Here is a 20962-nt window from a genome sequence, read left to right on the forward strand (position 1 = left end):
TTAGCTAGGAAGCTATCGTCTTATAATAGGCAATTGTCGGTTTTTAATCATCCTAAATGAATGAATAATTTTTTAATTGGTTAATCCAACTCTCTATTTTCTGCTGCTTGTCATAGTCGATGTTGTGTTAATTTTATTGACTGTGCCAGTAGGACTTATTGTTTCATGCTGCTGGGAAGAGCTTATAAAAATGTGGTATGATAATAAACAATTCTCGGCCGTATCGTCCCTACTGTTTCTCCATCAGACTTTCACACACATGATTGAAAAACAGAATGTGGTATTTAAAATGTCTCAAATTTAACAGAATATGTTTCGAATGCGCTTGATTGTTTGTGTTTTTGTCTGTATTGTGAGCCGCCTCCACAAACAAAATTCCTGACACAAAAAAAGGTACCATGAATCGAGAATTCAAGTGATGTTAAAAAATGTTGTGCAGGCTGTTGTTTCTGCTAACAGGGAAGGAGTGAAAGTGAAAGAATGGGTGATAGGAGGAGGATGAGAAAAAGCAGGTTGTGCAGGAGAATGATGAGAGATGTGAAAACAGGGCAAGAGGAGGAGGAGACGAGGAGAGCAGGATAGAGGAATTGCCCCCGAGGCACTCTTCAATTTTGCCCTCAAGATGGGAGCATATTTCCCCAGTGCTGTGGCCATCATCTATCTCTCTCTCACACGCACACATTACATCTCACACTCTCTCGGCCTCTCACTCCAACATTTCCTCTCTTGTAGCATTTCGGCTCCACTATCCGTCTCTCTCACTCATCTCTGCTCATCATAGGCATGTCAAGCTACAGTCAATTGGCAGCCACCAACACCAACACCTATTCATGTCCAGGGTGTGAGTGGACGAGTATGAGGGCTTGCAGGTGTGGCGTATCCGCACCACCATTTTTGTATATTAACTCTTGACAATTCCCACCTGAGAGGGTGCAGCTACAACATCGTCATCCAAAATAGATATGAAAACATGGACACCGGCAAAACATTTTTCAAAGCCCCAAGCCATTATCTTTTCTTCCTTTCCTCGTATTTCCTTTCACTTATTCCACCTTGGCTTCCCTCTCTGTACGTACAGAGCTGACGAGCTGTTTCATCTTTCCCATCGTCTTTGATTCTTTCTGGATCATAGGTTAGCTACGGCACTCACCCGACTTGAGTGTGTATGGTGTACGTGTGCGTGTGTGTGTAAGAGAGGAGGCAGTGGAAAAAAGAAAATAGATCATTCATGGCTAAAAGCTGGGAAGAGCAAATCCGCCCTCCTGCCAGTTTCCCAGCATGCATGTCTCTCTGGCTGGCGAAGAAGCAAGTGCAGGCCAACACACAGCTGAGCCAATCCCCTATTATTTCCATTCCCATTTGTATACGTTTCAATATTGTCTGCCCCGCTCCCCATCACGGGTGTGCACAGCTCCGGTGGGTAATAGCATCTTTGAAGTCTACTGTACTGGCACATATGGACAGATGCCAGACTAATGAACACTTTCCCATTGTTTGACTACTATTCTATAAGGGCTCTGTGCAGTTCCACTTCTCACATTCTCAAATGAGTCGACATATCTGGCCCTGGCCACGCTGTAGCTTCGTTCATTGTGTCTGCGGTAAGACAAAGACAGTGTTAAGGCACACAATACCCACTGCCTTGCAGCATAAGTCCGTTTCAGTAAAAGCAAAGGCTGTGGCTGCCTTGTCCAAATGATTGTCTGCTATTGTCTCCCACTCTGGTAGCAAAATTAAACCATATTTAAAGTAATAATTCATGACATTGTATATGTGTTAAAGGAAAGGGTTCTTTATTGTAGGATTATTTCCTGGCTTGGTGCAGCAATTTCTTGGAGTCTCCGTTTGTTACTATGGTGACTTACTTTCGTAAGTTAGCACACAAACCCTCATAAGACGACAACATGTACTTTTTAGACATTCGTTTTTAAATTTATTGTCAGTGGATTTATAGGTCAGGAGCTGTTTCCTACTGTTTCCAGTCTCTAAGCTAAGCTAAGCTACGCTAACCGGCTGCTGGTAGTAGCTTTATCTGCTATGCAGACATGAGAGTGGTCTCAATCTTACAATCTTACTCTTGTAGGCGTATTTCCCAAAAAAAGAATTGTGCTTTGTCTCATATTTATGACATGAATTATCAGAGATTATATTGGATGCTTATTCTCTGACATCTTTTGCCATCAGCTGGTTCATTCATGCTTCGCAGTCTTGTTCACAGCTGTGTGGCAATCAGCTCACTATTCATGTCAAATCTCACGAAGGTGTTCCGTCCACCAAACCTCCTCCAGACAGACGAGAACATTACTTTAAGTGAGGACAAATACATCTAAATACATTCATCATTTCTGATGTTTCACATCAGTGAGATACTGTAAATGCAACAGCTGAAACACACGTTGACCCACAACTCACAGAGATGTCAGAGAGCGGGCAGACTCAGCTGTTAGCAAAGTGGGTCAGAGCAGTTGGCATGATCGCATGAATATTTGAAATGAAGCAGCTCCAGATTGAAGCCTCTGTAACAATCACGTTGATGCCAAGCAGTGTTAAACAATGACAGCATGTTGTACAGCTCCAACTCCCTACTGGGCAGCTGCGGAATATGTCGGCCAACACAGAGGAATGAAAATATAGTGAGAAATAAAAAAGATGTGGAGGGCAAAAAAGGGAAGGAAGTTGGGTCATATTAAACAGTGGCGATGCTTTAAGATCTGATTTGAAAAGACGCCTGAAAACATAAAGAACCCCCTAGTATTTGGTATAAAAAATGTGTGTACATATTACTGTAATAACTCAATTATCCAACAAGAAACGAAGAAGAGAGAACACCGACGGATGACAGATAGATCAGCAGAGGCCAAGAGATGAAGAATGGAAACAAACTTTGTAATTAACTCAACGCAGAGAAGTGCTGACAGACAGAGGACTGACAGGTTGAAAAAAAAGAAAGGAAAAAAGAAAAGAGGGGAGCGTAGGGAGGGAGAGACATGACTGGAGGATGGATAGAAGTAGGTCAGGAGGAGAGACTGAGAGGAGAGGAGACATGTGGAGAGATGGATAGAGGGAAATAAAGGGAAGAGGCCGCCAACTTTCGGCTGTGTCTTTTCTACCGCTCTATCTCTTCAGTTGTCTGTCTGCAAACACACATTCAGGCATGTGCGTGCGTGTCACTGTGACTGACAGCTCCTAGCCAGCAGCCTGCTCCAAAAGCCAAAGGCTTCATAATAAACACAACATGGTTTAATTTACTCCTCCAGGCGGAGCGGCGCTGCTCACTTCGCTCGCTGCCTATTCATAAACGGGGTCACACACACACATACAAGTATGACACACTGCAAAACTATCCTTCTCACCAAATCATTTGAGATTGTTTTTATATAGGCTATCTTTATTTGGACTCTATTTCTAAGAGTGCTATTTTTGTGCAAGGAAAATATAAACTATGATGACACGGCAGTTTTTCTGTATTTTTTTTCTTATTTTTTCCAAAAGAGGATAAAGACGTTTTGGACAACTTCATGAAAAATCTTTCGAAAGCAGTTGACTTACATTTAGAATTGATCGGAGGCACACTGTTCAACTGCTGTGCGCCTCTGACTAAAGCGTGTCCTTGCCCAATACGACTGACAGGCGGCCCCATCCACCCAGGGGCCACGGTTGTCAGAAACGTGTCCACGGTGGGACGCTGACTTGGCGAGGCCCGTCGTCACGGCTCCACCAATGACACGGCTCGGATGTGGGTGAGCTTCCTGGGTGGCGGCTCTCATTCAGCCAATCAAGGCAAACAGGCCACGCTCTATTTAATGATTATCCCAGCATCTGTCCCCCATCTCTCATCTCTGCGTGGAAGCCGACGAACACGAGCGCAAATAGACTCGCAAGAGCTCAGTGAAAAAACATCCAGCCGAGCGGCTTGATTCTGTCTTTCATCGAGTAATTTCATCTCAGTTTAATCAAATCTAGAAGTGCGAGGGTGCATTATCAACAAACTGTGTGCCCTTGATTCATTATATTGTTAGTGGAGAATGCGGTTAATAGAGGATGAGATTGCAGCAGCAGCAATTAATGCCAGTCCAATAAAATACATGATTACCACATTTGGAATGTAATCTCAGTTGTTATCCATGTGCTAAAAAGAAAGGCAATACAGACAAAGGCAATCCATTCTGTTTACTTTTACTTACAGTGTGTGTGTGTGTGTGTGTGTGTGTGTGTGTGTGATAAGGTTTACATTGTGCCTCATTTTTTCCTGCAGCTTGGCAAGTTGTATTGATTTCATTTCCGGCATTTGTTTTGTGGAGAAGACCGGTTTCTGCCTGGTCACCTGGATATGCTGTATGGTGTTGTTGTTCAGCCGGTTTACTCAATCAGTGAATCCGCTCTATAATTGATAGCACAGAGGTTTGTGAATTGACTTGGACACTCGCCGTCGCTCTCCGTCTCCCTCGTATTAGGATGCAGGTGATCCTCAGCTGTAAATCATGTGGATGCTGCGAGACTCCCTGCGGGCATCGGTGGAGGAAAAAAGAGACGGACAACATGGAGCGCTGGGATGATGAATTTAACGATAAACAGGAGAGAGTAGCGAGAGGTGCTAAACGGGAGAGCGAGGCCGAAACTGAACCAACACCTTGAGAAAGACAAAGAAGGCTAATATTCTTGATTTATCAGCCCAGCAGCTTTTGAGAGAAATGACAAGAAGAAAGCTGTCCGTTGCCCCTTATTCTAGCCGGCGGGATGAACGCTCAGTATTGTACTCTTTGTCTTTGGTTGGGTAAAAAATGAAGTGCAACAACAATAAAAATGCAAATCAGAATAAGAAAAACACATTGTTTTCATTTTCAATTTAACAGGCCACTTGATAGACGAGAGAAAACAATCTGAACATCAATCTACAAAGTACATTTATTTTTCTTGTGATTCATTATGAGTCAGATCATGAATTACACTCCACTGCTTCTACCACCTTTTTGTCTCACACAGGCATACAGTGCAAAAGTTATTTATAGCTGTACGCAGTCAGAATCATATCTTTGAAGCCACCACTATTTTTGCATGTTAAAGCTCTCAGTGTTTTCCCATGTGTACTTTGTTTGCCTTTTATGAAAGCTTGAAATCTCAGCAGCTACAGAAGAGTTACTGCAGCACTGATCAGCCACACCTACTCATCATCTCACAGTTATTGTGTATAATGAGAAAGTGAAATATTACTGATTGCGAGACAGAACACCTGATTCAATTATTTGATAAGTTTCCTATTTTTGCCCGTAAATACAATGTGTTCACTTCTGTCTTTACTGATACAAGACCTAAATTGTAACTCTTTTTTTGGTCCCCAGGTGAGACCAGAGCAGCCCTGTCACGCCCACAGCGCCCCCTTTCGGCCCGGACGGCCCACCACGCCCCGGCGCCTGTGAAAGGGTACCATGTCAGCCGTAGCATGTCCCAGCATTCCTCCGGGGGTGGTGGAGGAGGACCCTGCCACTGCTCGCCTGAGGACTGTGACGGCCCAGGTAGAGACTACTATCAGGGTCACGCCGATGGCCACTATTACCCTCATGGAGGTCCGGCTGAGGCCCTGGCGCTGGAGAGGCACCATTCTCACTCCCACTCTCATAGCCACTCTGGAGGGGGAACCTTCCCCCGCACGCACCCCAGCCAGCACCCACCTCTCCAGTCGTTTGACTCTTGCGAAGACTGCCTGTCCTCAGGCCACGGAGGGAAGATGCACCGCATTCCCCCGAACATGGTAGACCAGTTTGAGAAGCAGGTGCCCTTCCATCCTGATGGCTTCCACACACTGCAGTACCAGCACAGTGCTAGTGGGGGTGCTGAGCCGCGCAGCGAGAGCCCCTCACGTATCCGCCACCTGGTCAACTCTGTGCAGCGCCTCTTCGCTAAGTCCCATTCTCTGGAGGCACCGACCAAACGGGAGTACAACGGCACGAGAGGAGGCGGGGACTCCCGTGGCGAGAGAGGAGGAGGCCACAGGAGTGGAGGGGAGGATGGCGGAGGCCACTATTCAGGTCATCAGCCTCGCTCTACCAGGAGGAGCAAGTCTCGAGAGCGAAGCAAGAGTGGAGACTCGCGCCACGAGTCGGGCAGACGCCACCGCAGCAGGACAGCAGGCTGGTGGAGCTCTGACGACAACCTGGACAGCGACAGCAGCTACCTGGTCAGTGGGGGCAGACGGGGGTATCCCAGCGGACACGAGAGCCTGGATGCAGCAATCCAGGAGCTCACCATGAAGAGGCCCAAGGAGCGTGCCGAGCGTGGCGAGCGTGGAGGTGGTGGGCCGGTACCTGGGGAGTGCGTGGCCTGTACCACGATGGCTCTGGCTGGGAGTGAAGGAGGGGGACATCACGGGCCCCACGGCCAATCCCTGAAAAGGAGCACCTGGTCAGCCATGACAGTGAGTCAGGCCAGAGAGGTGTACCCTTCTACCAGGGGAGGAGGCTACGAAAAAGCCCTGGTGCCCTTGGAGAGTAAGCTGAAGGAGAGGACCTTCCACTACTTGCAGGTGTGTATACGCTTGCACGTCAACCAATGATTGTGTGTGTGTGTGTGTGTTTGTATTTGTGTATGTTTGTGTGTGTACCGAGGGAATACAGTATGTGGGTGACTGTGTTTGCTGCTCAAAGGTAACCTGTGTCTTGTCTCATGCAGGTTATTTATTAGCTTCAGTTTACACATTTTGCATCAAAAATGTCACAGCTTCTTTTTTGAGGCATAATTCAATCGAGTGCATGTTCCAGTGATTGCTGCGTTTCCAAAATCCGTTAAGGATAACCATCCACAAACCCAATTTAAATCTAAAAGGGCATTCAGAGAACGCAGACCTCCGCCAAGGCCAAGCCCTATCTCGCAATGTGTTTCGGACTGCCTGTGATTTGAATGTAATGGGTTCTACCTTGGCCAATGCTACACCCTTCCAACAAGTTAATGAAAATCGGGCCAGTAGTCTTTCCGTAATCCTGCTGATAAAACAAATAAACAGGACCAAAAACAGAACCTGTTTAGTGAAGGTAATCATGTTTAAACAGCTCTCTCTTAACCTCAGATCATTCCTGATAATCATCAAATGAAAATCTTCTGTTTCCAGATGAATCCATTTGACTGTTTGTCTGTACATCCTGATAAGTGCATCCAGTGCTAAGGGGAAGCACTAGCAGCTAGTGCCGCATGGGGCAGATTTTCCATAAATGTAAAGAAATAAAAATGTGACTCAAGTGTAGCGAACAGCTAACTGACAACATAGCTCTGTTTATATTACTCAAGGCATGATGGGAACCATAGTGTCTAAACTGTAAATGTTTTAATCTTAATTTGAAAGAAGAGTGAGAAAATCCGTGAAAATAAATGTACACTCAAAATACTTTTTTTTTCCAGGCATAGTATGTTCCAACATGATTCATGTATCCCTGGGGCACTGACACTCTCCTACAGGTATAAACTGACTGTGTTAAAACCCTTTTCACACAGGTTGAAAGCACAACAATTATTTTTACAGTGTACCTATATATATGTATATATATATACACACATGTGAAATGGATTTGGGAATTTGCTGGGAATCACAAAACAGTGATTGTCAAGATATGCAATGCCCCTCCCAACAGTCCGTCCTCCAGTTCCAGTTGCCATGATTGATCTCCAAATCCAACACATGTTTTTCCCTTTGCCCTCTCTCTCATTTTGTGTGAATTCTGTCAAATGAAAAGCTAACGGCTGTTACAGTGTACCTGTAACAGCCAAAAGTCAGGTGAAAGAGCACACACACTCACACACAAACGCACGCACAAACCTCCAGCTGTCCTCAGCTAGAGCTGCCATGCAGGCTGTGTTTCTACGGAAACAGCAGGTAGCCACAGGAGTCCGTGGTGTATTTCCAACTCTCATCCTTTAGACACAGCTGAGGTCTGCTGATAGAAGAGGCAGAGGGAGCAGGCTTGTGCGTCTTAGTGTTTTCACAGGACAAACCCCACAAAATTAGCCCCATGTGCTGGAGGCTACCATCACATTCACACCTCGGGACACGAAATGAACTTCCCCACTGCAGCTTTTCTCATATCTCCATGCGTCACTTGCAGTTTTGTGAGAAGGGGCGGGGTACAGAGTGAATTTTGGGTCTGCGCTTGGATGTGCTGAAGTCAGCCAGATTGATCCATGGTTTCATATAGCAGAGAGCTTCCTGGAGCTGCAGATATAGAGCTGTTCAGGTCTATACTCCACCGGTGCCTCAGGACAAGCAGCAGTGCCATATTGAAGCAACAAGCTCCAATCTGAAGCCTTGTTCTCTGGAGGCAAAATTGACGATGTTTGCTGCGTGAATCATGCATTACGCAACTGACTTTAAAGCCGGCATAAATATTTTGATATTAACAATTGATTACATGTCTACTTGTATATGAAAGCGATCACTTTGTTTGTGATCATATTTTTGGTAGTAGTGAAAAGGGAGGACGTTGTGATGCTCCTGAACAGAAACACAAAGTATGCTGTGCAAATACATTACATTTTAAATCAATTTAAATATGGTACGACTGTTCCTTTAAGTCAGAAAGAGACAAAATAGTTGGACTCCCAAGCTACCAACTGTCATTGCAACATTAACATGCACATACAGGTCCGCAGTAGGTCATCGCTCAAGTGTGTGGCACAACAGCAAGAAAAAAAAGGTGAGGCATCTTGAAGTGAGAATTGAAGAAGAAAAAAAAAAGATTGAATCTTCACAAGTCTGAATTACTGTGGCCAGAGTCGAAGGGACATGTTCAAGGTTTTCTCCTATGGCGTCAACGCCAATCACAACTTTGGGCATCAGAACCCGGGGCTCTCCATTCACTAAGCCTCTACCTTCCCCTCGGCCTGTGCCCGACAGATAAGGGATGATAAAAACCAGAATATGGAGCGAGAGTGAAATGAAGACAGAAACAGCGAGGGAGAGAGAGAGAGAGAGACAAAGATAGAGGGATGCAGAGATAGCAAAGCCGGCTCGGGGATAGAACCGAGATAAAGGAGGTGATGGTAGCCAAGGGGCGAAGCGAGAGGAGAGAAAGAGCAGCATGAGAAAATGAGAGAGATAGTAGAAGGCCAGGGGGATCGGGAGATTAGGCTGAATCATCTTTTAAGTGATGACCTTAAAAACACACACTCAGCTGGATGCCAAACCCTGGGGGCCTTGACTGCGTGCGTGTGTGTGTGTGTGTGTGTGTGTGTCAACACGTGTAGGTGTTTTTATTTGGTCACATGCTTGCGTGAGACCACACAACTCACAGCATTTGCGAAAGATCGTTCTGCTCAAGCAGCTGCAGTTACACTACTTCCTGTTGGATGGCGTGTAAAGCTTTCATTGTACTGGAAAAGAAGTGGGATCAAACGGTGCACACACATATTTATATGTCGAACTAAGTGGTCCTCCACAGTAATAGAATTCTCTGTACAAGGTTGATAGGTATTCACATCTGCTATGGTGCTAATTAAGGCTGCACTTGTCAGTATTCATATTAACAATGGATCAAATGAATGTGTGTGTAATGTGAAAGGCATCATTCATAACAACAAATCCACAGAAAATCATCACCCTAACCCTGCAGTTTCCATCAGCGCTGCAGAATGTTTTTAGCCTCTTTTAGCTCATTGTTTTGGTTTTCCAGCCCACAAACTCTGATCAAACCCATTACGCTACCTGCCCAGCACCAAACCACACACAGACTAAGTTAGCAACTCACTAACAGTTTGGCTCTGACGGATAAGCTAAATGTAATAAATTGGCAAAATAATTTACAACATAACAAGAAACAAGCGTGGAAGTCAGTGATCAGTCATGTAGGCATGACTGTATGAACATGTCTGCAGCAAACAAAACCAAAACAGCAGCTGCGTCAGCAAGGGAAGGTGAGGAGCTTTTTATATTAGCAACGGCCACACCGAACCAAGTGTGGCTCAGGAAGCTGACGACCCTCCACTCTGCAAAACAAAGAAGAACCAGCAGGGACATCTCGAGGAGCGGAGGGGTCATAAAGAAAGTAGAACATAGAGAGACAGATATTTTATTTGGACATACATTTGTCAGGTTGCCAGAAACACAACTCCAAAACATTGCTAATATTAGCACTTTGTCTTTTCAGTTGTGCTGTGGACCCCAAATGGCCAAAAAATTCAACTAATGCAGCTTTAAAGACAAGAACTGCTGTGTGTTTCAATCTTGCCCTTTATAGCTGTCTATCTGTGTTTTTCATTGGTCAGGTGCCCCCCCCCCCCCCTCCCCCCCAAATCATGGAATGTTTTGGAATATCATTGAATTTAAAGGGGGATATTTCAGGCAGGGAATAACAGGGTATTTGAAAAATATTTCACAGCTTCATTCACTGCATTAGAGAACGATAACAGTCCAGAAGGGGTAACATTTTAAAGAGTTATATCAAAGCATTCCGACTTATGAAAAGTCGTACATTTTACATGACGGCCACAGTGGAAACCTGATGTAATTATTACTTTTTTGTTTCATATCATCGCTCCTTATCAATTCTATATTTGTTGTCTTCCTCCTTAGTTTATTGTCCTGGCTGTGTTCCTATGTGTGTGTATGTGTGTGTGTGTCTCTCTCTCTGTGTGTGTGTGTGTGTGTGTGTGTCTCTCTCTGTGTGTGTGCGTGTGTGTGTGTGTGTGTGTGTGTGTGTGTGTTTTTCATTTTGTTTTCTCATCAGAATCTCATTCATCTGCCCATCTGTCTTCCTGCTCTCTGCCTACTTCAGTATGTTATTCAGCTTCTCCATTTGTCGGTCGTCCACCCTGCACATCGGTCTCTCTCTCTCTCTCTGCCACCCTCCCTGTCTCTCTGCCAACATTGTGTCTGTCTGTCCACTCTGCTTGTTTACCTGCCTTTTGGCTCATTGCTTTATTTGCTCTGTTTGTCGGCTTATTCTGCTTCTCCTTCTCTGCGTCAGTGTTTCTCCAGCTGTCAGAGTTACTCTCTTTCTGTAAGTCACTTTGTCTCTTTCTCTCTTTCTTTGACATCATCTTCCATGTATGTGCATGTGTGTGGTTGTGTGTGGTTGTGTGTGTGTGTGTGTGTGTGTGTGTGTGTGTGCTCTCATCATGTTCATGAGCATGCATTTAGCTATCTGTGCGGGTGTGTTGGCTTTACACTGAGTGCACGTGTGCCATGACTGTACGTCTGATTCATCGTTCTCCCTCTGTTTGAGCTGTGAAATATATTTCAGTGATGAAACATATTTCTGTTTTGAGAGGTCCTTTGACTTTATTAACAAATATTGGGAAGAAGCTGCCAACGGCGTAGTGACAACATCTGCAATATCGCCACACTAATTCATTCACAATGTGATCAACTGCTTTTCCCTTTAACAGTTTGTGTAGAAGAAGAATGCATTCTTACTTTGGAGTCGGTGTTTAACCCATTAACAGAAAATCTTACTAAAACCGGTTGTCCATGGTTGTACACTTATACTCACTGTATGTTGCAGATTAATCCACCTCCAGAACGGTTCTTTTTTTTACTCATCAATGACCATGTGAATACTCTTACGAATGTCATTGTGTCTCAGGTCCCTTCAGACGACTGGGGTGGCGGATATGGTGGCGGTGCAACAGACGGTGGGGGGGAGATCCCATGCCGTCGTATGCGGAGCGGCAGCTACATCAAGGCCATGGGCGATGATGACAGTGCTGACTCAGACACCAGCCCAAAAGCCTCGCCCAAGTCCACCCTGATCGCCCAGAGGGAGGCCTTTAGACGATCTATCAGCATGGATCAAAGGTCTAATGTCACAAATGGAGCGTCTGGCCTTTATGATGTTGTGTTTTTATGTTGTAGCTAGATTACTGACTGTTTGATTCATTCGAAAGCTGTCATTTTACCATGGAACGACTTTTTGCATGACACTGATCTAGTGTTGTTGATACATGCCTTTGATATCCTTCCATTTTTGGTGTTAAGGTCCTGGGTTCAAGGGGTAGACGACAACAACAACAAAAACACAATATTATGACTCAAATCCAAAAAACAAAAACAAAACAAGAGAACACATTTTTGATTTAGTACTGTTGCGCCGGGATAATAACCCTGATGACGTCACCTGGGTTATTTCCTCCACAGTCACAGAGAATATTACATACATTTTTAAATTGGTGGTGTGCCCCTTTAAGATATTCCGTGGCAGATTTCAGTAAACCACAGCATCTTGAGATGAGGATATCTTTCATGTGGATACATAACTCGTAACGTATACTCATAACTCCTTGAAAAACTTGGACGGACTTAACTGCACTTCTGCATGTTAAATAAATACATTTCCTCAAATGTTCAGAATGATTTCAAATAAGATAAACGCATAATAGTCATAACATGATGCATTGCACTTTCCCCCATGTGACATGGGAATGCAGCATTACAGCACTCAAAAGGTCAGAGCATGACTCAGTGACATTCTATTTGATAGTTGTGATGAATCCAATGTGTGTTGCTGCTGTGAATGAATTTTTGACATTGAACTTTGACATTGAGTTTTAAAATGATTTAATTCAGGTACTCGTGTAAGCCGTGTACTGACCCTTACCCCAACAGCCGAACCACACCCAAAACCCAGACCCGCTCTCGTAGTTACACCCGCTCTCTGACCAGCTCACAGGTAACAATGTGGCTTACGTGTGTGATTCATGTATTTGCTTAGGTTTTGGGGGATGTGGAATTTAAGTTGAAGTAACTTGACTGCAGCAATGTGTCTCTCTCGCGTCCTTCAGTTGGGAGACACGTTGAACCGTCAGTTCGAGGCAGTGTGCGAGACCATGTTTGGAGAGGTGGAGTCTCAAGCCGTCGAGGCCTTGGACCTCCCAGGTGTGTTCCGCACTCGCAGCCACAGCTACGTCCGTGCCATCCAGGCCGGCTGTTCCCAGGACGACGACTGCCTCTCTGTCTTCTCCATGTCGGGCCCCCAGGGAAGCATCAAGGGCGGGGCCGGTGAGTGTGCGCATGTGTGTGTGGTTTGGCGCCCCAATAAATACAAGTCTGTGTTGTCTGCGTGAGTTGTTACAAGGATGTGTGCTTGCCTTTGATGTGGCGGCAACCTGGTGGGAGACGCAGTAGGACAGACGGTGTGAGAAGACATTTTATGACAGCTTGTGTCTGCTTACTTAGACAACAGCAATCTCATGCACACACACACACACAACCACAAACCCTACACCCTCATTCGTTGCTCAGCTGCCTGCAATGTGTGCATCCATTTTTAATTTGTACCCTTGAATTTCTCCTCTGTTCCTTTCATCTCGTTTTTTCACCCAATCATTCCTGCAGCACTTTCCTTGTGTTCGTGTATATGTGTGCATTCTATAAGCACAGACCTGTGTGTATGTTATTGTGCATGCTCTTTGTTCTCTGTATCTCATCTCTCCCATCACCCTCCACGGTGTGATCGCAGGGTTCTCAGGCTCAGTAATAGGTACAGGAACGCTCTGATGATAGCTCAGTGTCTCCAGCTGCTTCTTTCTCTCTGTCTATCTGTCTGCAGCATGCCTCATGCTGGTGTAGTCTCACTCTTTTGCCTTCTTATGTATCACTCTTTATCTGAAACGTGTTTTTGTGCATTTTGTGTTTGTTTGTTTTATCTTTGCAATCGTGCTCTTATTCAAACCCAATATACAGTAAACCTGGAGTGATTTGTGATAGTGTGTGTGTGTGTGTGTGTGTGTGTGTGTGTGTACAGGGGACTGCACAGCCACTTCGGTACCTTGCAGGACTCAAATGTCTAAGCTTAGACCAGCAAATCCCCCCCTGATGTGTTCTATACATCAAGTACAAACACACATGCGCGGCACGCAAACTCAAAGATACATACACCTACATACATGCATGCTCCCATGCTGGAGCTTAGAGCCGTCATGGTCAAGACCTTTGTAAACTGTGACAAGCCGGTTGGTGGTGAAGATGCTTTGAAAGAAATGCATTAAAGTTTGATCCCTTATTAGTTGAAAATGAACTGTGTGTGCGCGTGCACACGGACGCTTGAACCAAGATGTGAGGGAGGAGGAAGAGACAGAATCTGCCCCTTCTCATTTTAATACTTCTCTCAGGAAATTGCTTAGTCTTCCCAGGAAGAGAGTTAAGAGAAGAGGTTTTCTATTATCACTTCTGTCAAATGTGTGTCTTTTCCACCACCCTGCCTCCCACTAAAATTCATGCCAAGAACTGATTTTTGGTGTAGACAAATTAAGCTTTTGAGTTTTGTTCATGAATCTTTCTGTCACATCTTGCATTGGCATTATTATTTATTGATTTTTGTTGTTTTCTCTCTTTCTCCCTGTATTGGTTTACCCTCCTATATGTCAACACATTTCCCTCTTTTCACTCTTTGTATTTCCTTTCACCTTCTCCATCCAGTCTGTCCCTTTTGTAAGTATCCACCTCCCCTGCTCCCTGTTGATATAGTACCTCTTTGCTTTTAACATCCCTCTATGCCTCTCTTCCTTTCTCCCCCTCTTCTGACACTGAAGTCTTTCCTTACCGTAAAGGTGCCCCTCCTCCGCTCCCACCTCGCATGTCCAAGTCTTCACTGTCGGTGCGAGCCCAGAGCAGCACTGAGTCCACCCAGGACGCCTACTTCCAGAGCGGTGGACAGTTAGCCTCAAGCTCAGGCCCCGGGCGTCCCAAGCAGCACAGCAACTCAGTGGACCTGGGCAGCTCCGACGGCCCCTCGGGTCGCATCTCTAGAGGGGGCTACTACACCGCCACAGGCCCTGGACGTTCCCGACAGTACAGTAACTCGGCAGAGAGCTTAGATGGTGTCAGGGGTTCGCGGGAACTGGTGCCCTACGGAGGGGGTCCGGGTGTAAGGGCCAAACACAGCAGCTCGGCTGACAGTCTGCTGGAGGGCCCACCGAGGCCGGCCAGGGAGAGAGACGGCAGGGTCGGGGGCAGCCTGGGGAAGTCAGTGTCTCTGCCTCAGAACAGCATGGTGCTGTGTAAAGCTGGGGGGCAGGACGAAGGGCGTGGTGGGAGAAAGTGGAGGCCATCCATAGCTGTGCAGGTGAGAAAGGACATTTTACTCTATCAGAATATGCAAGATTGGTGTTGATCTTGAGCCCCGAAATATGAATGATGAATGAATAAAAATGTCTCATTTATGACCAGTTGTGCATGACATCTTTAGTGTGTGTGTTTTGAGCAAATACCTCTGCGCTCTGACTTTGGTGTTTGTTGCTTCTTCTGTTCCAGGTGGACAGCTCAGAGACTCTGTCAGATTCAGACGCAGAGGGCAAAGCTCTTACAGAGGTCCACTCTATAGGAGTCCAAGTGGAAGATGACAAAAGGTAATGGAAATACAACAAATCAAAGCAGGGAAAAAAAAACAATCTTTGAAATCTCTCCCCAACTTTATTCGTGTTTATTTTGCCTGCCATTTAACTTTCCATAATTATGCACACAAACTAACAAACTAAGATGTGCATTTGTTTGTTTGCTAATTGCCCCAAAATATGTGGCTTAATCAAGAGTTTTTGGTCTTTCACAGTAATTTATGTGAATAATTTCAATACATAATTTGAAAAAGCCTTCATCTCCCGGGCGCCCAACAGTGCAGCCACCTATGGTTGATTTCTAGGCTAGATCCTATTATTTCATTTAACATTTCATCAGACATCTCAGCTTGAAACCAACACTTTGTTCCACGAATGTCTTGATTTTCGACTGTTACCACTGCTACTGCACTACTGCAAATCATACACTCGACATGACTTTCACACAGGATGCAGCCTTTCTCCTAATTACATCCAGCATTGCTTACGGGTCAGATACACGTGCATGCGTGCGAGCACTCAGCAGCATCGCGCGTTCCCGAACCCCGAGCGGTGTGTGATCATGCACCTGTTAACAATGTTCCCCACCTCCTGCAATATTCAAGGAGGACAGTGTGACGTCGGGGGAGAAAACAGAAGAGAAGTGCGAGAGCGGAAATCTGAGTCATACCTCAAGCCTCATCAGACAGCAAAGAAGGGGAGGTGGGGTATTAACTTGTAATAGAGTAAACACTCATCACTGAGTCCATTGACATGACATTTGCACACACTGGTGCGTCATATGCCAAAGGATTTAGCAGGGCTTATCACAGCCGAGAGAGCAGCAGTGACTGCAGCGACAGCGTGACTGTCTTGCTCCGGTAGGAATGTGCAATAATTAGAAGACAAACTGACTGACCATTGCTTTTGCATGCGACACTCTGTGTGACTGGATGGCTCTGGGCTTGCTTTGACTCCCTGTGTTGCAGGCGGGCTCGTTTCAAGCGCTCCAACAGCGTGACGGCGAGCGTGCAGGCCGACCTGGACCCCGAGGGCTTCTCGGGGCTCAGCATCGCCGTGCCAACTCAGGACAAGGGTCTCCAGTTCGGCTGTTCCTTCCAGAGGCACTCGTCGGAGCCGGAGTCAGCTAGCCAGTACGCGGATTGCCACCGCACCGTCCACACACAGGGACAATGGGCCTACAGAGAGGTAGGTCTGCAGTGACACGCTGGGCAAATACTATTGTACTTATCATTCATTAGTCCAGTGTCCCCTTGTTGATGTAGGTATTAGAAGTAGTTCAGCCATACCTAATGGTGAAATGAATTGCTCGTAGATGAAGACAGAAGGAGGAGGTATATCAATTAATTATTGTCCAACTACCATGTGTCCAACACTTTTCTTATGCTATCCCAGGACTTTATCCAGAGTGGCTATACGACTGAGGCCTGCCAAGCGGATCCACGGCCCCACCAGCACCCACACTTGCCTCCACGTTCCCACTCCCCTCTGCCCATCACCTCTGAGAGAGCTTGGGCGGGGACGCCGTCCCTGGAGGGCCCCCGGAGCCTGCCCGACTCGGGCCGAGCCTCGCCCTGCATGAGAGACGGAGAGTTCTTCTTACGCCTCCTGCAGACGGAGGTGGAGAGGATGGAGGGCTGGTGCCAGAACATGGAGCGAGAGGCAGAGGAGAACGAACTGCCAGAGGAGAGTGAGTTTGGGGGAAGGATCGAAAAGGATCAGAGGAAAGGATACACAATGAACGCTTCTTTGATTTCTAAAACTGCTTGTGTGCCGTTTCCTCTCCAGTTCTTGAGCTGATACGAAATGCAGTTGGCAGTGCCCAGATGCTCATGTCTCAGAAAGTCCAGCAGTTCTTCCGCCTCTGCCAACAAAGTGTGGTGAGTATGTGTGATTGAATGTAAAAGCATGACAACACACATTACATATGATTCACGGTTTGCATGAGATTCACTGTCGCTAAAGGCTAAATTAGCTTGGCTGCAAAAATGTTTATTTGAAAATTAGTTTTATGTCTTTCTCTCTTTCACATATCCTTGTGTATTGCTTCGTCACCCATGACATGTCATGTTCTGTCTCCCTGCTCTCCCAGGACCCATCAGCGTACCCCCAGCCCACCTCTCAGGACCTGGCAGGCTTATGGGACCTGCTCCAGCTCAACATAGAAGACGTCAGAGTCAAGTTTCAGGACCTCCAGAGGCTCAAGGACTCTGGTTGGAGGCTCCCACCTGAAAAGAAGGTGAGAGGCCCAGGGGTCCAAACAGCCCTGGTTTCCCAACAGCACTCTCCCAGGGCTAAGATGGCAGTGTGCAGAAGAGTAGCGCAGATGGTCGTGCCCTCCAACCCTATGTAGGCTGTAAAAATACAGAACAGCAAGAGGAACTGAGCTGCCCATGAGACGATGGAGTCTTAATCTGATAGAAATCTTAATGCATATCTGCTTTTGTGCATTTCCTGCAGCTAGTCAGACAGAAGACATGTGTCTGTTACATTGTTGTCTTTAAAGGTTAGGCTTCTCACTGATCAACTACATTATTCTTGATAACAAACTAACAATTGTTTCTCTTTTCTTCTTTTTCTTTTTACATGATCTTTTTTTTAACCTTCTTCTCCCATTTCATATCCTTTTACGTCACCCGATGCCAATGCATGTTGAGATGCTTTTTGCTTATTATTTTTTTGCTTATGGTTATTTGTCTCTCATAATGTCTCGGCCCGTGATTCTTCCTCACTTGAATTTGACCCTTTTTGTTGGTGGTTGTGTTCTTTTGTTTGTCATTCTCTTTGCTTCTCCCAATATCTCCACTTTTTTGCATGGGATTCCTTTCGTACGACCATACAATACCATTTTTCTTTTTTTCCCCACCCGATACGATAAATCCATATATTCATCTTATATCTACGTCTCACCATTGCCGGGCTAGGAGGATAAGAAACTTCCTCCTCCCTTACCAAAGAAGCCAGCAGGCGGGGTGAGTGGCAGCCTCCGGGCCGATAGCGTCGGTGATGGAGGCGCCGGAGGTGGAGGAGGTGGATCGGGTGGCCTGGTGGTGCCTCGCATTGGTGGACATACCATACCCATCAGGGAGAAGTCTCTGGACCTCGGGGACCGTCAGAGGACAGAAGCGAGGAGGAGGCTGCTGCAGACGAAGCGTACTGCCTCCTTCAGGCAAAACTCGGCCACAGAGAGCGCAGACAGCATCGAGATCTACATCCCCGAAGCCCAGACTCGACTCTGAAGACTGTGGTGTCTCCCACCCACCTCCTCACCCACACTCAGCCCTGCTGACCTGCACACCAATCTCAGTCTATCTCTGAGCCCAGTACTGATCCTCTGCAGGTCATCTCTGTTCATCCGCTACCCTCCCTTCAGCATTTCCATCACTTCACTTGCCACAACCACAAATTCACTCCTCTTGCTCATCAAACAAGCAATGACAGCCATTTTAGTGTCTTGAAATTTGGACATTTTACTGACACAGAGGCCTCAATGTGAAATGGTAGCTAGCAGACATGAGTTATCGACTTTTTAAAGAATTCTCTGAATTTCCTTTTGGCTGACAAACACGTAACAGTCCACTTTTATAACAGTAGTCAGTAGTCAGCGGAGGTTCACGCAGTAGTAGCATGCCTGTGCGTGTTCACCTAGCACTTCTCCATCACTGAAAATAAAGGGCTTAAGGCACAAAACCTCTGTGGAGATGACGAGATAACAGAATCTCCCTATGGATCCCCTGTTGCCATCTCCTGAATGCCATTTGCAACAGAATCATCTGCGATATAGCCACACTCTTCACCAATGCTACCAGTATGGATGAATAAACATGGATTCATTTCTCACCATCAGTTTAAATGCCCTTAAAGTCAGATGGTTGGCGATCCCCAAAGAACATTCTCTAAGCATAGTCAGTCAACTGCAGCTGGCACTTTTCACCCCGGAGCCATCTGTCCACCCAGGCACCCAGTCAAAGAATATGAAACTATTTTCTGCCTCTTCCCCTCATTCCTCACATCCCGTGTACCCATCGACTACCCGCAGTGATGCCGTTTGAATGTGCAAGTGCTATTTGTACATAGTGTGCACACTCATGTTTGCCAAAAAGAGCTTTTACTGTGTAGCATCACAGCCTTGACAGCTAGAGAGCATCACAAACAAGCTTTTGCTTTTCATGTAGTCCCTCTGAAGTTTCAAGTGTTCAGGGGTGGGGTTGCTGGGAGTATTTAGGGGAGTATATTTTGGTGGCTTTTTAGGAATTTACTGAGAAGGCCCCCATTTCACTGTGAGACTACAGCACCACCAAGTGGTCCAATGAGGACCCACACCCAACAACAGTGGTCTTTAGAGAGTTCTTTCCACCTCAGTCAGGAATTAACAGACAACCTGATGAAACAGCCATGAAAGAAGATCAGTCTCTTCATTACTTTTTATCAGTTCTTTCCGTTCTCCTCTCTTGAATATTCAGAGTGGACTTTCACATGATGTGTTTGCAGAATTGCGAATTCTAAAGCAGCGGATCACAAAATAATAGCGGAGGAGAGCTGGCAAAGTCTTCAGCAGAATCCACTGGCCTAACTTGAAGTGCAATCCTCTCGGTTTCGCACACCGCCGCTGAAAGAAGGAAGGATTTCTCTCAATCGAGAGAACACAAAATGAGCCGTATTTGGCGTAGCTCCCTCCAAAGCCCGTCCAAAAAGTCATCAAAGAGAGGAAACCATCGTTTCATTGCGAAATGATATAGAAGAGAAGCAATTTGATCGTGTTTGGTAATCATGCTGAGATTAAGTTACACTTGAATGGAATTATTATATATGTTAGTTGCACTATGTGTTCATTTCTCTTTCTCTTTATTCACTTCTTGAAATCAATCTGGTGTCTCCACGGAACAAAGTGTAGCATGATTTTAATGGCTTCGAAGGGGTCTTATTTATTTATGTCCAAACAGATATTTCATATTTAAGTGTTTTGTATGGATGGTGCCTATGTGTGTAGTGTGAATATGAAGGGCTGCGTGTCATGAGGGACATGTGATGAAGCCCAGTGAAAAGTCCAAAATCAGCTGTTTTGAAGACATAAAACACAGAGTAAGAATCTTTAAGCATGACCTGGTTTATTTTATTTTTTAACATTTGGGTGGAACGTGTTGGCAAAATGGGATATTTTAATGGGAGATGTATATTTTATAACATAATCTACATTTCTAGATTAGTAGAGACTATTGAGTACAGTATGTGTACAAAAACAGCATATATCAAATGTGAAAAACTACAATATTATTATGATAGATTATAGCATTGTGTGATACTACAGCTGTGTGGCATATCCAGACTCGGTACACGTGAAAAATAATTTCAATTGATTATTATCTTCAGTTTGTGAGTGCTGAGTCAGGTTCACAGGGTATAAATGGCAAGACTTAATTGCCAAGTATGATCCTCCTTAGGCCTACTGTATATCTGTCTGTGGTTCTAACAACATATACTGCTGTATCCCCTCCCTGTATTCCCCCTTTAGAACCAACTACATGTGCCTAACCAGCTATATGTGGAGGTTTCCTTTGAACACAGTTTACAGTAAATATATATAGAAATATATATAGAAAGATATGTAAATAGAAAAGTATACAAATCTGCAGAGAGTATTGTTGAAAAAATG

General features: G+C 45.4%; 1 protein-coding gene across 1 annotated transcript; it reads left to right on the forward strand.

Annotated features, from left to right (window-relative positions):
• The first annotated feature begins 5440 nt into the window (after positions 1–5440).
• On the forward strand, positions 5441–18877 carry dlgap3 (discs, large (Drosophila) homolog-associated protein 3). Its single transcript, XM_076112954.1, has 11 exons — positions 5441–6520; positions 11565–11776; positions 12545–12647; positions 12760–12976; positions 14509–15041; positions 15230–15324; positions 16278–16497; positions 16705–16999; positions 17098–17189; positions 17402–17548; positions 18234–18877. Exons 1-11 carry the CDS (start codon positions 5441–5443, stop codon positions 18546–18548), a joined length of 3309 nt encoding a protein of 1102 aa, XP_075969069.1. The 3' UTR covers positions 18549–18877.
• Positions 18878–20962: the final 2085 nt, after the last annotated feature.

The sequence above is a fragment of the Anarhichas minor genome, unplaced genomic scaffold, assembly GCF_050575085.1.
Source record: "Anarhichas minor isolate MPS153535 unplaced genomic scaffold, ASM5057508v1 ptg000051l, whole genome shotgun sequence".
In the NCBI taxonomy this organism is placed as follows: Eukaryota; Metazoa; Chordata; class Actinopteri; order Perciformes; family Anarhichadidae; genus Anarhichas; species Anarhichas minor.